The following is a 19,366-nucleotide window of genomic DNA, read 5'->3' on the forward strand; positions in this document are numbered from 1 at the left end:
CAGTAGTGGCAGCTTGGTGGGGACCTGTATTCGAGCTCAGTAGGCTACCACATCCCCCTCATTTGGTTTATTAACATCTTATCTCATTTTTGCAATGAGCGATCAACATTGCCCTTTGCCAGTTAGTTCTGTATTTGATTGCAGTACAGTATAAAGTTAAAAGCATTTTCAGAATTTACCATTTGAGGTGTTTTTTGATTTTGGACATATTCCAATTGATATTAAATCCTGCACTCTAACCTTACTAATACAGTATGTGAAGCAATGCAATGTAGAGATCTTAATGTAGGGTAGTTTGTGAAGACAGATTGAACGAGGAGTCGATTCGGGGTGTGAGGCAGAGTGCTGAGTCTGACAGATGTTTTTTCTTTCTTTTTCATTTGATCTACACAGGAATGCAGAACAGCAGAGGATCCTGTGGAAGATCCCGGATATCTCACAAAAGTCTGAGAATGGAGGTAAAAAAGCATGTTAATAAATTTCTTATTTAATCTAGCTGCTCTTATTTAATAAGACTGCAGCTCACGTTGCCTGTTTTGGCTCTTTTCTTTGCTCTTTCTGCTTCAGGAGTTGGCTCCTTGCTGGCACGGTTCCAACTAACAAATGGCCCCAGTAAACCAGCCCCTCTGGCTGTGCAGTTCACCAGCGAGGGCAGCACACTGTCAGGCTGTGACATCGAGCTGCTCGGCTCTGGATACCGATTCTCTCTCATCAAGAAGAGGTTTGCTGCAGGTGAGAATGAAACCTGACTGATAAGGAAACACTTTTATAAATGGGCTGATAAATGTGTGCTGCTAATTGGCTATTAAAAAAACTGCAAAATCTTAGCATGGGAAAATATCTTGAATGTAGTCCCATGTATTTAATATCAATAGACTTACAATAACATTTGTCTTGATATTTTCATGCTTTAGCTGTTCTTATTCTATTCCTTATTTAAAATAAAACACCCCATGTGGACAGCGTGAAAAAACTTGATGATGGCTTTAGAATACAAAGCAATCAGTGACCCGGTGGAGCAAAACAGACTTCATTTTAAAACTAGAAAGAATTTCCTGGTTACACAATTACACTTATTGACAATATATTGTACATATATAGAAGGGAAATGATTTATAAGCTCAATCACTAGCATTAACCAGACGAGGACCGGTTCCTTTTTGAGTCTAGTTCATCTCAAGGTTTCTTCATCATATCGTCTCAGGGAGTTTTTCTATTCAATAAAATTAATACATTTGCAAAGTTAAAAATTTATATCTTAAATTTTTGTGTGTATCAAATTAATTTTAATCGAATTCAAACAAGAAAAAAGACTATTTCATCATTAAATTGTAAAAAAGGAGTTTAATAATTAAAATATTTTGCATTTGATATATATATTATTTATAAAAATTTTCTTTTTTCTTTTACTCAACGATCAACACTGCCCTTTGCCAGTTAGTTCTGGATTTGATTGCAATATAATAAGTTTTTATAAACTATCTTGAAGTTTAACTGATTAAAACCCAAAACTGTAAAACGTTCCTCATTTCATCAAACATGGTTTGATAATTAACTGAGTGATATAAATACAGTATATCTGAGCAGAGAATGAATGAAACTAGAGGTTGCTGCAGGATTATTTGGAATTATATTTGGATATTTGGATCTGGAACTGATATTAAAATATGACAGTGTTTATTGGGACATGATCAGGAGGTTTCAATCAGGTTTCAACGGATTTCAAATCCCCAAGCTGCCATCGATGGGTCCCTTAACACTTAAATTGTATAAGTGAGATAAATTTAAGTCCATCTGCTAAATGCTGTAATTGTAAATGTATTCAGGTATAATGACTCACGCTGTCCTCTGTTTGTAGGAAAATACCTGGCAGATAACTAATCTGCACCACAGCTCCATGCAGAAGAGTGTGTCTTTATGGACTAAATGAAATTCACTCAAACCATAGAAGAGATGATCACTCTGATCTCTGCTGGGTGTTTTTGGGGATCCCCTTTCTAAATGTCTGACCCAGATGGAGGCCACTACGCTCCAGCAGTATTTTTAGGGTGTACTTCTCGTATTTGTAAAACCGTAAACATTTCAGAACTGTATTGCTGCTGTTAGACAGCATGGGTTTCTCCTAAGACTAGCCTCTCGTCTGTCTAACGTCTATTCGTTAAACTCGTTGGCTGTGGCTGCCTGAATACATTCTATCTCCCTAAACATGCTGTCGCTGTTAAAGCTGTTCAGCTCTAGACACCTTTCTGCCGATAGAGAAACATTCCATCTAGAACCTTGAAGGTGTTTCCAAGCTAATTTGAAGCTTTCAGGTTGAATAGGAAACTGTTCAGAGTTTGACCTGACGCTAGAGGCAGATCAATTTAGACACTTAATATAAGTAATTAAAGATAATTTACTACTCATTCAGGTAATCTTCCAAAGCTGAATCAGGCAAAGGAAAGGACAGATGATCCACGGTCAAAGAAGATTTAAACCATTAATGTAAAAAATCAAGTATTTGTGCTCCTCTTGGCACTGAAAAGTCTTGTCCTGTTTTATGTCTTGTTTAGGCAGCCACAGCTGAAACTATGTCTTGCTTGCAATTGTATTAAAAAGAAAAAAACAACAACAATGATTTCTTTCAGTTGAGAAAAAAAAAGCTGTTTAAAATGTAATTTTAAATGGATAATATATATCTTGAAGGGCGTTTGGTGTTTTTCCTCATACTGGTGAATAGCCTTTCTGTTGTTCCTAAGACAGCAGTGTTAGACTTCTGAGTACATCACTCTATTTTTATTTATTCCTGATCATTTGTTGTACAAAAAAAGAAACAGAAATTCCGTGACTGTATATGTATCACAGTTTAGGATCCTTAAAGTTATAAATATTTGAATTTTTTTTTTTGTTATCTGTGTAGTTGGGTAACCTGTGTACAGTATAATGCGGAGGTATAATTTTTACATTTATTTCAGATATAATTTTTTAAACTCAAGTGCAACAGAGAATCGAGCTGTATGTATATGGGTGGGGGTAAAAAGTGGCTGAATACTGTATCTGTGTGGGTGCTCATGCTTTATGAAAGCAGTGTTATGTATATCTGCACTATTAGTTGAAACACGAATCAGTTTTTGGACAGTTTAAACCCATTTACTGTTCACATCATTGTGTTGTATTCAACTGTTCACATCTTCCTGTGTATTTTATTCGATGTCTCAAGCATGAACCCTTGTCAAAACAACCCAGCACTTGAGTTCATGGATTTATTTTTGGATCATAATGTCTCTGTGAGATGACAAGGACGAGGTTTGGCGAGTGGTTAGGAAGACCAAAACGCTTTTTTTTTCCTTCTTCTTTTTCTTTTTCGTATGTGTGTGTATATCCCAAGAGAGAATAAGCTGCATATTTTTAAATGTTATAAACGATTAATAAAGTGATAAAATATTGTTTCTTGTGGAAAGCATACCACTGTGCTACTTTTGAACTTCCCATATTCTCTAATATATGATACGAAGAACAAAAACTTCCTCCTGTCACATCAAGTGGTTGCTGTAGAGAAAACACTGGTGCTTTGAGAAAGTTTATTCCCATCTGTTTTTTTTTTGTTTTGTTTGTTTGTTTGTTTTTTTGTTTTTTTGCATTCATACCTGCTGTATGTGGTGAAGGATCAGTGCACATGCCTTTAAACATTAACACATTATTCTGTGTTGCATTAAACACATTTTGAGAATCCTGAGTGCAGTTCTCCAGCAGTGGATGAGTTTTCTCTCTGTAAATCCAAACTGAAGTGTTATCCAGACTGTGCTTGAGAGGCAAGAAGCTGTGTTGTGTGTCAGTCAGCTACAGTAATTAAAGTGTGTGTGGTGTGAGTGTGTACTATATGTGAGTGTTTCTGAGGTTGTGAGCATGTGTGACTGTCTGTTGTTTGATCATTCTAGAATTTTCTTGCCAGCAAAACGTGCAAGCTATGTTTGTACAGACGGTGTTAACGATGAACCCGAGATTCTTTGCTCTTTCCAAACCAATAAAACGTGTAAGCGGAGAGTAATGTTTTTTTTTCTTTTACTTCTGTGATTTTCAGATATTGTTGAGACTTTGACTTTGACCAATGCATTCATGATTTCATATTTATTCATCCATCTTCCCTCAGCACTTTTTTCTGGTTATGACATATTATGATGTTGAGGTGAATCCTGAGCTTTTCCTGGGAACGTTGAAGGTGAGGAGGGAATATATCTTGGAGGTGGGACAAGTCCATGTCAGGGCAGCATGCACACAATAATAGGGCAATTTTAGTCCAGGCAATTAATCTACCAGGATGTTTTTGGGAAACCAATATAGACACAGGAAAACCATGCAAATGTTTTGTAAAGGTGTTTCACATTTATCTTATTTACACACGTTCATACTTCTCACTCGTTTATAAAGTTCAACAGCTTTCATTGGTATGTATGATGAGAGGTATCTGAGTGGTTAAGGTGTTGAACTACTAAGCAAAAGGTTGTGATTTCTAATCCCAGGACTGCCCAGTTGTTACTGCTGGGCCCATAAGCAAAGCCCTTATCCCTCCATTGCTCAGCTGTATAAACGAGATACATGTGAGCCACTCTGAATAAGGGTAAATTCTGTGTGGGTTTTTTTTTTCTTGGAGGTTTTATCAAGGGCATGATTGTATGTAATATAAACTGAAACAAACTATATAGACAAATATAATAATGCTGTAACATTTATTAGACAATAAAACTTAAAATATGCATTACAAGCAGACTATAGGGTTCCTCAACTCTTTTGTAGGCACTTGACATTGAATTGAACACAAAACATACATTAAATCTTTTCACATAATGCTTGTGTTTTATGCCCAAATGTATGAGCATGTGTAATAATTTGCCAGTTATAAGCAGAAAGGCAGCTGATTTTACTGACTTTTAGATAAAGCCCAGAAGATCTTCGCTCTCTCACACACACAATCCCACACACTGTGAAGCTTTTTGAGCTTGTAAAGAGAGTCTGTCTGGTGCTCAGCACAGGAGAGAAAGGTCACTCTTTCGGCAGCCCACCTGACAGCATACGTTGGTCATCATGGGGTTCAGGTCTCGTGTTGACAGATCCAACCCTGTGCTCTCACTCAGGTCCTCATCACTGCTCTGCTCTGCAAGAGAAAACACTGTGGAACACATACATACACACACGTCATGTTAGTAATTACATCCACCTTTTTAAAATGAATGTAACACTTTTACCGGTGCTCTCACTGCTGAAGCAGTCTAAAGGCAAGTCATTGTATCAGAATTGCATTTGAATTAGCATCATGGTCCAATAGAGGTACAAACAAGAAGTGATTACCAGTAAACAGAAGTTATTAAGTGGGTTCAGGGCAATTGAAAATATTATTTTCCTAATGACCAGGCTCCAGAGATGTCCAGTTAGATTATGCAATTACACTGCAAAGAAAATCTTGTTACACAGCATGATGTATCTATTTGAAATGCATGTTAGCATAACTGATCATAATTACACTGTGTTAACAGATCAGGCCTGTGTTCTAGTGCTGTCATCGAGTCTGTTCATTCAGAAATCTGGATGTAGATGGAGAATTTAGACAATAAAGTTAAAATAGCAGCAAATAGTATTTGAAAATAAGGTTGTTGGCTCATTAATAAACAGAGAGAGAGAGAGAGAGAGGTGCTAATAGCTGGCTGTTGAAGTGCTCATGTTATTGTATAACCTGTAATATCAAGATGTTAACAAGGAAGCTGAAGGAGGACAAAAGGAGCCAAAAGATTTCTGATCTCCAATTTGTGCATTAGAAGCTCATTTGTTAAGGCTGGGCTTCGAACTACCGGCCTACCAAGCATTGCAGTGTCCTTGATCAGGACTGTTAACCCCTTAGTTGAATTGGATCCTGTTTCGATTTATTTATTTATTTATTTATTTTTGCATAAAAGAATCAACCAAGGAACTTTATCAAATGTACTTAATCCAGTCAAATGACATTAAGTCGTTCATGTAAGACATATTTTCTGTTTTGTACTGTATGTGGTCTTTGTTGGTTTACTGCATAATCCTACCAGGATGTTGTAGACGTGTATTTAAGACATGTTCTAATCATTTAATGCTGTACTTGTGCTCATTCCTGGACTTCTCTTTAATTCAATTCAATTTTATTTGTATAGCAATTTTAACAATGGACATTGTCTCAACCATTCAGCTTTAAAGAAACATAAAATTCAGAATAAATTCATAATATGCTCAGAACGTTCAAGACACTTAGTAGTGTTTGCCTTCACTATTCTACTGTATACTGTAATGCTTTATAGAAGAGATGGTTACATTTTGGGTTTTGTTCCTCTTAAGAATTTTTACTCTCCAATGATGCCTCATTTTTTACTGGGGATCTAATTCTACAACCACATTTTTGTAACAATGCTTTGGGGTTGTAATGTCATTTGTAAAAAGTGATACAAATAAAACTGGAATAAAGATCCATTACATATCCAGGTTGTACAGCTTTTAGAAGAAATTATTGCCTTTGGATATAAATAGTTCTTTGACTCACCATCATTTTGGGGTGTAAGCAGCCTTCTCCACCTGGAGCCTCCACAGGTGTAGACTACGGCCCGGATGAATTCACGGCCACAGAGCTTGACCGCCTTGACCTCCGCTTGCACCTGCACCATGCTGCAAACGGCCCACAGAAGCAACAAGGGCACAAGAGGCAACCGATAACTTCCTCTCATAGTGACTCCTTCACGTTCGTCCGCCTTTCCTTGTTGTTCTCTGCTTCTTCGCTAACTTCAAGGCTAAAAGCTTGTCTTTGAAATGTGCTGTAACTTGTGCTCTGTTTATATAGGGGCATTCTCCATCTTTCTCATCTATTTTATCCAGTCCACCTCCCCTTTAAACTCCACCCTGATCACAGTGTTCCTCTCAGCGAAACATGTTTATAATGCCTGCTATCTTTAAAGGCAGAAAAAAACATTTTCAACAGGTTGTTAAGTGCTTTACTGCCCCAATCTAGAATCAAATTACATCCCTTTCGGGAAAGCACCTTGTCTCCTGACTGCTCTAGTGTAATGGTTTCATTGCAATGATATCCTTTATAATGCAAAGCTAATCGAGTCATACCTCGAGCATCAGACCTCATCACCCCCCCAGCCCTGGCAAAACATAGAAAATCACATAATCTGATTGCCATGTCATTATGTTCTCTGAAACCAGCTGAGCCACAAATAAAAAGTGGAAATGATTATGATCACTCTAATATGGACCATATTGGCTTTATTGTCAGAGCGACGTCTCCCTAGAGAAGGTTAATATGTCCCTATATGACTGAGATATCATATCATCATGCCATGTACAACATTAAATGATATAGTAATACTTTTGTTGAAGCCCAATTTAATTTTTTTTTTTTTAAGATTTAAAAGAAATGCATTTTTGACCACATATATTTATAGAACATATGAGAGAAAAAATCCACATGAGCATCTTATAGAAAACATTTCATTATAGTGGGAAAAATCTTGTTCTAGCTAGCAAACCACCATAACTAGACTGTTAAAGGCTGGAAATGACCAAATGACCTCCTAATCAACTGTCTAGTTTGGATGAGTTCTTTCTCAGATCTAGTTGACAGGAATGGAACCTGATGTGGTTTTCTGCCGTTGTAGTCCATCCACCTCGATCGATGGATGGATGGATGGATGGATGGATGGATGGATGGATGGATGGATGGATGGATGGATGGAAAATTCATATCACGTTTTTGTTTGTTTGCTTTTTTTAAACCAATCAAACAAAAATTCTGTAAAGTCTGGTACTTCGGTCTATAATGGATAAACACGACACACTGCCACAACCATGTGCCATATACTGTATAATCACAGGCCCATTTAAGTTAGTCACTTCCCATTTCTGCTGCTCTGATGAAGCTCTCCACTCAGAGCCACTGACTGCATTAAACTGTTTGATTTGCACTAAAAGACCCTGAATATTGAACTCTCAGGTAAATCATAGATTAGAGCAGCTCACATAATGATAGCCATTTGCAAAAGTCTGATGGGGTGTTGATGATATGACAGGGTTGTAATCTGTCCACAGGTTCTGGCAATCACATTCTTCCTTCCCTCTCCATTACCTTTTAGTGTGTTACTGTTAAACCCTTAAATCCTCTCCAGTGTAACTGCAGGGTGCTTTAATTGTAATTTCTCAAACATTTATTTTGTTCTTATTCTTGGATTGGACTAACATATTTAATACATTTAATTATGCTAAACTTAAACACTTTACTCAAATCAAATGCTGATTTAGGTTATTCATAATTATTCAGAATTTGGAAGTCCACTAAATGTTGTGCTTTATTAAGTGTTGTGATTCTTAACATAAATCAGGATTTTGGTACAACGCCCCCAGCCTGGGTAAGCATGAAACAGTCATTCAAGTCATTCAAGAAACAGAAAAAAATCATTTTCTTAAAAATACAAATTTAGTTTGGCATGCTGCACATAAACATATAGGTCTATAAACATAAACATATTGATATGTCTAGACTATCTCAATTTACTCCTATTTGGGGTAAGGAAAAGTTTACACCTGGTAAGAAAGATAGAGGATTTAAGTTGGATTATAAAAGTTATTCAGACAGTGATCGATCTATATAAAGATGGAGTTTTAATTTTAATGAAATCAATTAGGCCAGAAATATACACTATACAATATACATATATTTACAGTTAAAAAGCTAGATAAAGTGTAATCCCACAGGAAGGGACATACATCTATATATTACAACACAATGGTTAAATATACTGAATCAACAGTAGATTCCTTTTCCTTGCCACTGCTGTCTGAGTCACCTCAGGCTTGCTCATTGGGGATAAATACATACACATTGTAAACTATATATATATATATCTAATAATAATCTTGAATTTTTTTATTATATTAATTCTTTATATTATTCCTTATGTTTACCTTCTGTTCTATGTTTATGTTCTGTAAAGCTGCTTTGAGACAATGTCTATTGTAAAAAGCGCTATACAAATAAAACTTGAATTGAAAAACTTGAATTGAAATGCTTGGGAAATGGATATACAAAATAAAATGGATATACTCGCTGGTCTAAATGCACAAACACAGACAATAAACACAAAGTTTACACATATTCAATACACATGGTTAATGATAACATATATAACTCCTGTCAAGCTTCATCATGTTTGCTATGTGTCTGATGTGTGTGCTGTATTTAGTAAGAAAGCTACACAGTATCTATGAAATCCAGAACTTCTGGAAGTAGGTTATAAAAATGTCTGTCTGATACATAACTTCCCTTTGAATGTTAAGCTCTGTGTTCTATATTTTAAGCATTTAGCAGACACCCTTATACAGAGTGACTTACATTCATTATTTCACTTTATACAATTGGGGGTTAAGGGCCTTGCTCAGGGGCCCAGCAATAGCAGCCTTTTGGAGCTGGGAATTGAACTCACAACCTTCCAAATGGTAATCCAACACCTTGACCACTGGGCTACGACATCCGCATATAGCTTTATACAGAGATCTTATACATCAAAACAGACTGAAATTCAGACCCCTTCAAGCCAAGAGAGTGATTGCTTTATGTTGGAAGTGTATGAATATGCCATCTTTAAAAAAGGATAAGGATGATCAGACTCTCCCGGGCTGGAAAGACTAACTTACATTGCTAGGGACAAGCGGAAAGACTTTGTCCAGCTACGGGAACCATGCATGAGCATTGTGAAAACTGGAAATTTAAACTTTGCTTGAAAAGTAATTGTAAAAATGTTTGTAATTATTTTATTGTATTATTTTTATTTTAATTATTTGTGTAACTGATTCCTGGGGGAATAAAACATGGTTTCTCTCTGTCACAGCTGTCAGTAGAGTGAAGAGCTCACTATCTCCTCCAGTCTGTCCACCTGCCAAAAAAACAACAACATTGCAGTGTTGAGCACCAGAGTAGTAAAGGTAGATATTATACAGTACAATCTTAACACTAGAAACCAAAACTAAGAACTGCTTTATTAAATACTGGCACCCCAGCAACTTTCTATCAGTAATAAATGTTTTCCTGTTTTATTTAATGATCTAATCTTGGTTGCAAAAATATTTGTCCTCTTTTTTTATGAGAACAAACTGTTCTCAAACATTTATACCTTACTGTTAAGCATTGTTACGATGTGCAAAAAGAACAGTTTGACTTGTTGAAGTTCACCTCTGTTCCGTCTCCTGCTGTGAAGTTCTTCAGCTTGTAGACGTTGACTTGGCCCTCACTGTCCCCTACTAGAACACAATCTGTCTTCATGGCAAATAGCAGAGTGGTTGGTCTCACCCCAGGAATGGGCTCACTTACTAAAGTCGGATTCACACTGTGAAATAGAAATGAACCAGGAATGAAAAACAAAGCAATTGAGGCAAAATAGTTAACAGAATGAAACCATGCGATAAATCACCTTTTCATCGGTTAGTCATCTGTTAGTAAAGTGAGTGATATGAAACCAAGTGAGAATGGTAAGGGTGCTTACCGGCTAGCTCCCAGATCCCAGATTTCTACTCTGTCCTTATTAACTGCCCCAAACACAGTAGCCCAGCGATAGGACCACATGATATCATACACAGGTTTCTTGACGGAAGTGATGATCAGCACTGGAGTAAAGTGTCCCTCTGACCAAAGCTGAATGGTCCAGTCAGCAGAACAACTGAGGAAGACATCTGGACAAAACGGTGACCGTGTGACCTTATAAACGGCACCCTAAATTGATTGAATCAATATATGTTAAGGTCAGTCAGGAAATGCAAACCAGTGTTACCAATTAATTGATAAGCGAATTTTTACCAATAAAATTAATTTTCACTTTTGCAAGTGTACAGAAGTAACAAACCAGGTGATGTGTGTAGGTCTCCAAGAAATGCTCATTGTGTGAACAGGAGCATTCATGAATGTGTCCTTCTTCGGTTCCCACCAAATACATATTGGAATCCTGTTGCATAGATACAAGAATAAACAAGAAGTGACAGGTTGTGAACAATTTGATTCACGCAAGTCAAGTCATGAAGATTTTATTGTCATGGCTGACTCAGTACATAGTGAAATGCAATGATGCTTCTTCAGGGCCTCCTTCTACTACATAAACCACCACAGAGCTAAAGACTTAAAGTAAGTTGTCCTAGCTACACAAAGTGGATATTGTGCATCTTAGTGTAAATGGTGCAAAATAAATAACAAACAGACAATACAAAACACTACAGGACATTAAATAGCTCTGACCAGTCTGTAATTGACCACTGTGCAAATAAGCAGGTCAAAAAATAAGAGGATTCTTGTAAACATATGTAAACATACAGTAGCAGCAGCTGATGGTAGCGATTAAACAATGATGCATCTATTCTACCCAAAAGAATATATTTACACAAGCAACCTTCATATAATAAAATGTCACAGCTGATCCACCTTTTTTGATTGTGAACTATTTATTTAACAGTTTATTTTATTTTTGTGTGTGATGTTTCTAACCTTGGGGTGAAATTCAAGGCAGAGTCCAACCGCCCAGCGAGAGGTCAATGGATCCTGCTTCCATGATTTCTCTGTTTTTTCATTCCTTATCCTCTTCAGCTTCAGCATATCTGGTACAAATCCATGACGCGCAACAGACACACAAAGAAAATGAGTTGACCTTTTTACCAAGATATGATTTAACAGTAACAAATTTATTTTTGACCAGTCACATAGATCAGTCATCTAATGATGAAAATGAAAGTCTGACGAGCATTTTATAAGCTCATCTTTGACCTTAACAGAGAAGCAACCATCCATTTCCACCACTACAGACATATGGTCTATGGTTTGTTTTTCTTTAAGATGACTTTTAATTTACCAGTGCATTCAAGGCCTTGATGAGGAAACCATTCACTGACCCTCCCATCAGCTGACACAGAGAACAGCGTCTCTCTTTTATCTTCTTCTGATCGACTCTGTATGCGATCGATCCACTTTACCTGCCACGCTGCTGCTGTGTGTTTCTGGGCACAGTTCCTGCACAAAGATAGGAATCATGGTCAATGATAGAGATATAGTCAGACCTTGTGTTATAATGGCAAAAAAAACTGTATGATCATCCAGAACCCTTTATTCAATTATCTAAATCTCACTAATATTGTGTTTTTACAGCAGTATTCCACAGTACTCTGTGCTTTTTATACTGTAGCACCACGTACAATTCTATTTTCTACAGAAATGTCTGGGGAAGCTGTAAAAGATGGAAGGTCTCAATTCAAATTTTATTTTAACAATGGACATTGTCTCAAAGCAGCTTTAGAAAACATGAGAAACAAGATTAATATTAATATTAGACTTAAATGTGTTTGTATTTATCTCCAATGAGAAGCCTGAGGTGAGTGAGGCGACTGTGGTGAGGAAAAACTCCATTAGATGGAAGAGGAAGAAACCTTGACAGGAACCGGACTCAAAAGGGAACCTCATCTTTATTTTGGTGACCCCGGAGGGTGTGATTATAAATATACAGATCAAAAAGGCTATTAATGGGGATGTTTACGGATTTTCGTTTAAGTACATAAGTACATTATGTCTACAGTATATATAAGTGCAGAAAAACAAATCCAATACACTGAAAACCTCTTAGTAAGGCTTCCTTCCTGTGTCCTGTTCTTTTTTCTTACTGTTTTAAATGTTTTATTGTTTGGCAAAATCATTAAAATGTGAACATCTGGTGTCATAAAAACCAATGAAAGTGCTTTTTTTGTTTACTATATTTTATGTCAGGTGCAAAAAACACTGACTGTAATCAATTCTGTAAGTACTGAAAGGCCATTTTCAGTAGAGAGAGAGAGAGAGAGAGAGAGAGAGAGAGAGAGAGAGAGAGAGAGAGAGAGAGAGAGAGAGAGAGAGAGAGAGAGAAGAACCCTTTACAGAGACGAACACAGTCATGATCATTTCAGAATGCACTACAGCTCATATCATTTTGTGCTTTAGATGAAGTGGAAAGTAAAAGTGCTCTTATTCTACCTGCTGTCACAGACCAGCATTGCCTCAGTGCTCTGCACGCTGTAGATAGCAATGGTACCATCATATAGGCCCACTGCTAACTGACTGGGATTCGAAGCTGAGAAGTCCAGTGATGTTACACTGGTGTGACAATTGAAAATCCGCTCAGGCCACTATAAAACATTCACAGAAAAACTCATTAGCACAGTCACAGCTAGAGAAAAATGTAATGACATTCTGATTAATAAAGTAAATGTGAATCATACAGTAGGATTCTTCAGAGACCAGATGCAGACCAGTCCAGAGGCCTGATCCTTGAATTCAAACTGTCCATATCCCACGGCCAGAATGTCCTACAGCAGAACAAAGATGATTGCTAGTCATAAACTCTTACATTATCAATTCTGTAAGATTTTATTTCACACTTCAATACACTATAGTGTACAAAATAGTTCACTTTGCCAAACTATACAATGTGCAACATGCCTCTTATGGCTTCATGTTATGTGCAAAAGACACACCTCGATATACACTCATGCATACACTCAATATACACTGATATAATCGTGTTTCATATATATTTATTCTTAATTCTTTCTTTTTTTTAGTTCTTCTTTTTCATTATCAATTTTCAGTTGAATTCATTACATTTCATTGTACTGAATACAGTGACAATAAAGTATCTATTATCTTAGCTATTCCTACCTTACCTTATCATATTTAGACCACTAAAGAGCAACATTTAAAGAGCTTCAAAAACATATTATAGGGTCTTAATGCTAGATTGAGAAGATATTCACAAGATTACAGCAGTTATATCAATCAAGTAAGGAAAAGAAGGCTGAAACAGTGTGTAGTGTATTACTTTATTTTTCTTGTTCCAGGCCATGCAGCTCACACTGTGGGCCTTGGTTAGCTCACAGCTGAAGGCCCAGAGGAGCTCCACAGCTGGGCTGAGCGAATCCTCCTCCTTAACCTCGACTTCGTCCTCTTCAACCAAGTTTGGTTCATAATCTGGATCTGGAAATGAAAGAAAGTACAGACCTGCTCTGTAAATCTACAAATTTCAATTTCTAAATAAAAAAAATTGAAAAGACAAAAAATGTATTTAAAGATTAAAGCTAAATACAGGCTTTACTCTAAACAAATACCCTATACAATTTAAAATAATGTCTTAGTAATGTCTTTTTATTTAAGAATTCATGTTGTGTTAGAATCAAATAGTACTAATGAATGTTTAGAGACTGCTTATTACCTGACAGGATGGGCAGCCCTCTGTAGGCAGCTAGTTTTTGTTGGTAGATGTTCATCAGAACCGTTTTCTCCATCACCTTCAGAGACTGTAGGAAGTTCTCTGAATGCAGGATTCGCTCTGAGTCAGGCTCTTCCACCACCTGAGCTGTGGAAGCCACTATCTCTCTTTGAGTGCTAGTGGTACTGGCTATGTACATAAAACAGAGTCCGTGAATTATTTGCATGTTTTATTACAATCTTGAATCTGATGTTGATCGATGATGTTTCATCAACCAATGGTGATTCATTTTCTATAACAGCAGCTCTGATGGTAGTGCTGGTTGTGATTAAAATGACAGGTTGATATTAATGTGATTAACTATAGAAGGTAGGGACGCATCACATAAACCACATTCACATACCAATGTGTGTAGTTATTGACAGAGAACTTTACTGTGAGGAGCGATTTGTTTAGCATTATTGGAAGTGCTACCATTGTTGAGCAAATGAGCAACATGTTTAACCCTCCCTGCTTCACTGTACTGAAAATGCTTCCCAGTTGAATATGCAAAGAAAAGAATTCTGCTGTAATGTATACATGGTGATAATAAAGGCATCTATTCTATCAGCTGTGTCTTCAAGACAAAGGACTTGAGGGAATGATTATTTATAGCTTCTATAAAGTAAGTGAAAGCTGGAATAACAATTTTCATAGACGTTCCAATGTACTTATTATTAGCTAAAAATATTGATGCAAATTTAGCATTGGCAAAATGCCATGCTGCCCGAGGAATAAAAGGCATCACCTATAACAGAACCCGTTGTGTTCATTTTAACATAATAATAACAGCTAGAAAATCTTAAGCATGAAAGTTCGAGTAAATGAAGGTGCCACTCTTACCTGTGCTGGTGGAACTGAGTATGGACATGGGTCTCTTGAAACCTTCGTCTGACTCTAATTGAGGGGTGGAGGCGACATCTAGGATGCTGGTTTTTACGTCATCTGTAATACTTCCTGACTCTTCTGCCCCGTTGCTGTTAAACCACAAGTCGTAGATGTCCCAACTGGTGGCCATGGAACCTGTACACATGAATAAATATATTTTTCTTCTATAAATTTCTTTATATACACTGTATCTTGAGTAGTTCTGGTTTCAGCCTACTAATGGCAATATATTCATAAAGAAGTTCCAAAGAAAACCCCAAAACAGTTGCTTTTCAATGTAAACAACAATATCTAACCTATTTCTCCTCTCTGAGATGCTCCAAATGTTTATTCATAAGATTTTAACATTTTAAGGTTTTTTTCAACCACTAGATTTTACCCTGATGTTATACTGTATAAGAAATCAAAGTATTGAAAAATTGGAACAGTGACAGTTATATACAGCAACTTACCTTTTTCCACCATGATGATTTGCTCACTCTGAGCTTCTTTAGATTTAAAGGCTGCGTTAAATGTCTGCATAGCTCGCTCCACATATAGATCATTTCCCTCTCTGCTCTTGCAAAGTTCTGTATAAGCCTTGTTCCTCGTCCTTCAGGCACCGAGAAAGAGACATACGTAATGATTATGTTTTGTTTATGTATGAAGCTGATATTAAGCATTTCTGTAAACAAATCAACAGCAGAACAGCTCGGTGTTGAGCTGCTGAAGTTTGCAGCACCTCAGCAAGGCTTTTACACCCATTAGCTTATATTTCATGCAAAGAAAGATAGCTTGGGCTCTTACTTGACTGCTTCAGCCTCTTCTGAATCAACAGATACACACACTGCAGGAATATCCAGGAAGCACATGTTCTCTGTTTCAGTGATGTTAATAACCACTGGAATGTCCAGCATATCCTCTGTGATCTCCTCCTCTATCTTCATCTTTGGTTCTTTTATTTCTTTAAGAAAACACGTGTCAGAATTACAGTGAAAGATAAACACAGGTACTGCTATATATATTGGAGTAGCTGCTTTTCTTACTGCATAGAGCTCTGTATGCATTACTAAACTCCTTTGTATGTACCCAATATGTCCTGACTCCTAATGTGCTTTTCCGACATCCCATTAGAAACCTCAAAATCTAGTATCAAGCCTTTCCAGAAGTGTGGTGGTTCTTATAACATTATCTAGAACTGGGTGCTCAAAAAACACATATGTGATGGAGAGATGCCCACAAACTTTATGCCATGTGAATGTATTTAGTTTCACAAAGAGGACAGATCTGAAGAGATGGGCAAACCTGGGGGACTAATCAAGGTTTCCTCTTTTATAGTAGGCTCTTCAAGTTCTTCGCTCAAAGACGCAATCGTAGAGCAACTCGCACTTGACACGACACTGCTCCCGAAGGCAGACCTAGAACAGAAATTCTTTAGTTATTACCAATTCAACTGTATTTCTATGACACTTTTAACAACAGATACGGTCACAAAGCAGCTTTACAGAAATATAAATTTATATATTATTTATCTCCAGTGAGCAAGACAGAGCTGTGGAAAAACTCAAAAGGGTCTGTGTAACACTACAGTGTGAGATAACAAATCATTTCCTTCTATATCTGTGTACTATATGGTCAAAATGTGCAATTATGTAACCAGGAAATTTATTCTAGTTTTAACACAAAGTCTATTTTGTTGAAGATTTTGGCTGCAACTTATGTACAAGGCTCTAAACAGTTATCTCCCATGTATCCAAGTCATGGCCTAATGGTTAGAGAGTCTGACTCATAATCCTAAGGTTGTGGATTCGAGTCTCGGGCTGGCCACGACTGAGGTGCCCTTGAGCAAGGCACTGAACCCCCCAACTGCTCCCTGGGCGCTGCAGCATAAATGGCAGCCCACTGCTCCGGGTTGTGTGTTCACTGCTGTGTGTGTGTGCGCACTTTGGATGGGTCAAATGCAGAGAACGAATTCTGAGTATGGGTCACCATACTTAGCCATATGTCATGTCACTATGTCACGTCACTTTTAACACACTACATTCTGTCAGACTCTTTGAGATCACAAAACTCTGAACTTCTGGTAGTTCCTAGAATATAAGAGTCTACTAAAAGTGGTAGGGCATTTTCATATTTAGCTCCCAAACTTTAGAATAGACTTCCTGACAGTGTTCGGGCCAGCTCCAGGTGAATTCTGCTTCATGAAGATCTCAGACCTTCATTGAGAAGAGTCTAATCCTGTGAGGATCCCGAGGCACCTAGAGATGTACCAGTTCCAGCTGAATTACGCTTCAAGAAGATTTTCATTCAAAGAGAAGATGACAACTACATAAGGACTTTGAGGAGCACAACCTCTTAATCAATACATATAATGGGCTAATTTATGGGTTGCTCAGGAGCTGCTGGTTTCACAACTCAAATTGACTGTATATGACTGTAGAAAGGACATTATTTATAATCACACTTTCTGGTGTCTATAGTAATTCAAACAGTGTTTCTAATCGTTTATAGCTACACTCACTGGTGTCACCCAAATGAGGATGGGTTCCCTTTTGAGTCTGGTTCCTCCTAAGATTTTTTCCTCATCCCAACATCTAAGGGAGTCTTTCTTTGCCACAGTCACCTTAGGCTTGCTCATTTAGGATAAATAAGGATAAATTCAAATAAACATTTTACGTTCTACAAAGCTGCTTTGAGACAAATCATTGTTATAAGCGCTTTACAAATAAAATTTAATTGAACTGAAAAAAGTTATCAACTGTTTACTGAGGTAGACTTGAATACAAAACTGCATCAACTGCAGTTCACAGTCATCACCATTGACTCTATGTGTACAATCCACATTAACCTCATGTACTCTGATGACTCAGAGGGAGAAAGCTCATCTACTACAGAGAAGAACAGCGATGAGCAGTTTGCAGTATAATTACATGGTAAAGGGTCCTACAGAGCTTGAACTCATTGTGTGGAACACTGTGGATAAAAAGTCAGAGATGGTCACTTCTGATGCGTCATGTCGTGCTAATATCTTGCTGTGTTTCTTTTGCATGGCTCCGGGTTCCGGCCTGTACAGAGGCTTAGGGGTGACGTCCTTCCCTGTTTCATCAAACACCTGAGCACAAAGTCAGTGAACACATCATTAGACAGATGTTTTAGCCTGAAATTGAGTTTCAGTTTAGACACACCCAGTGGCCTGGTGTAATGGCTGTTACCTGTACAGTGTGTTTGGGGGCTTGAACACGGCTTTTATCAAGAACTCTACTGTCTCTTGCTAAACTGAAGCTCCTTCGGCTCATAGACCCATGGACATTCCTTTTTATGAAGCTTTGATTTACAGGGAGTGTTCCAGATCCTGACTGTTGTATCATTCGTGATGATCTAAGGAAGATAATATCATCATCATCATCATCATCATCATCAATATAATCATCATCATGGGCTGCTTAAGAAAGAACAAAGATTAAGCAAACAACATGAAACAGAAACATTTTAAAACAGCATGAAGAATTGAAATACTATATTCTAATTGTCGTAAATATTATTATTGTTGTTGTTGTTGTTGTTGTTGTTGTTGTTGTTAGTAGTAGTAGCATTATTATTATTATTATTAAGTATTATTATTATTATTATTATTATTATTATTATTATTATTATTACAGCAATTCGAATAAAGTATTTCAATTATTCATGCTATTTTAAAACAGCATGAATAATTGAAATACTTTATTCTAATTGCTGTAATAATAATAATAATTTCTTATTATTTATTATTAATTATTCATTATTATAGTCGTTCTTTGTCCTAAATATATATGACTGATCTTAATGAGAAACATGAAACTATTTAATGTTATAATTCTACTTTAATAAAATGCTTAAATACTGTAAAGAAAAAACTAGATGAATGTAATGATAGCTATCAGGAACGAGTGTTTATCTATAAGAGTATTAACTCACATAAAGACTTTATACTAAATAGACATTTTATCCATAAAGGAATAACTTACGGAGTGACTCTTAGAGAAGATTTGACTTGTTTTGCCGTTTGATTGGACATTTTGTTGATCCTTTAGTGAACAATTGAACAGAAGTGCAGTAAATAGTAATAAAGCGCCGTTCGACACCGAGCTCGCGAAGTTTATTTGGAGCGTTCACTGTAACCATGGTAACAGACCCCTCTGACGAAACACGAGTAGCTCGTC

At 36.9% G+C, this 19,366-nt stretch overlaps 3 protein-coding genes across 3 annotated transcripts in view; 1 reads left to right on the forward strand and 2 right to left on the reverse strand.

Moving 5' to 3' along the window:
* The window catches only part of sgip1a (SH3GL interacting endocytic adaptor 1a), a 52,589-nt gene extending 48,566 nt beyond the window's left edge, over positions 1-4,023 (forward strand). Inside the window, exons 22-24 of the mRNA XM_027146808.2 lie at positions 394-458; positions 568-732; positions 1,859-4,023. Coding sequence (XP_027002609.2) covers positions 394-458; positions 568-732; positions 1,859-1,881 — 253 coding nt within the window. The 3' untranslated portion in view covers positions 1,882-4,023. The remainder of the gene's footprint in view (positions 1-393; positions 459-567; positions 733-1,858) is intronic.
* Positions 4,024-5,000: 977 nt separating this feature from the next.
* Positions 5,001-6,719, reverse strand: insl5a (insulin-like 5a). Its single transcript, XM_027146818.2, has 2 exons — positions 6,539-6,719; positions 5,001-5,146 (listed from the first exon to the last, which is right to left on the reverse strand). The coding sequence occupies exons 1-2, from the start codon at positions 6,717-6,719 to the stop codon at positions 5,001-5,003; spliced, it is 327 nt and encodes a 108-aa protein (XP_027002619.1).
* A 2,859-nt stretch (positions 6,720-9,578) lies between these two features.
* Positions 9,579-19,329, reverse strand: dnai4 (dynein axonemal intermediate chain 4). The gene is made up of 17 exons (XM_047813727.1): positions 19,172-19,329; positions 18,377-18,542; positions 18,095-18,276; positions 16,470-16,582; positions 15,972-16,128; positions 15,638-15,777; positions 15,141-15,320; positions 14,262-14,447; positions 13,872-14,026; positions 13,273-13,359; positions 13,028-13,179; positions 11,880-12,037; positions 11,519-11,628; positions 10,887-10,985; positions 10,530-10,756; positions 10,220-10,373; positions 9,579-9,923 (listed from the first exon to the last, which is right to left on the reverse strand). Exons 1-17 carry the CDS (start codon positions 19,219-19,221, stop codon positions 9,882-9,884), a joined length of 2,358 nt encoding a protein of 785 aa, XP_047669683.1. The 5' UTR covers positions 19,222-19,329; the 3' UTR covers positions 9,579-9,881.
* Positions 19,330-19,366: the final 37 nt, after the last annotated feature.

This window comes from Tachysurus fulvidraco, chromosome 5 (assembly GCF_022655615.1).
Source record: "Tachysurus fulvidraco isolate hzauxx_2018 chromosome 5, HZAU_PFXX_2.0, whole genome shotgun sequence".
NCBI lineage: Eukaryota > Metazoa > Chordata > Actinopteri > Siluriformes > Bagridae > Tachysurus > Tachysurus fulvidraco.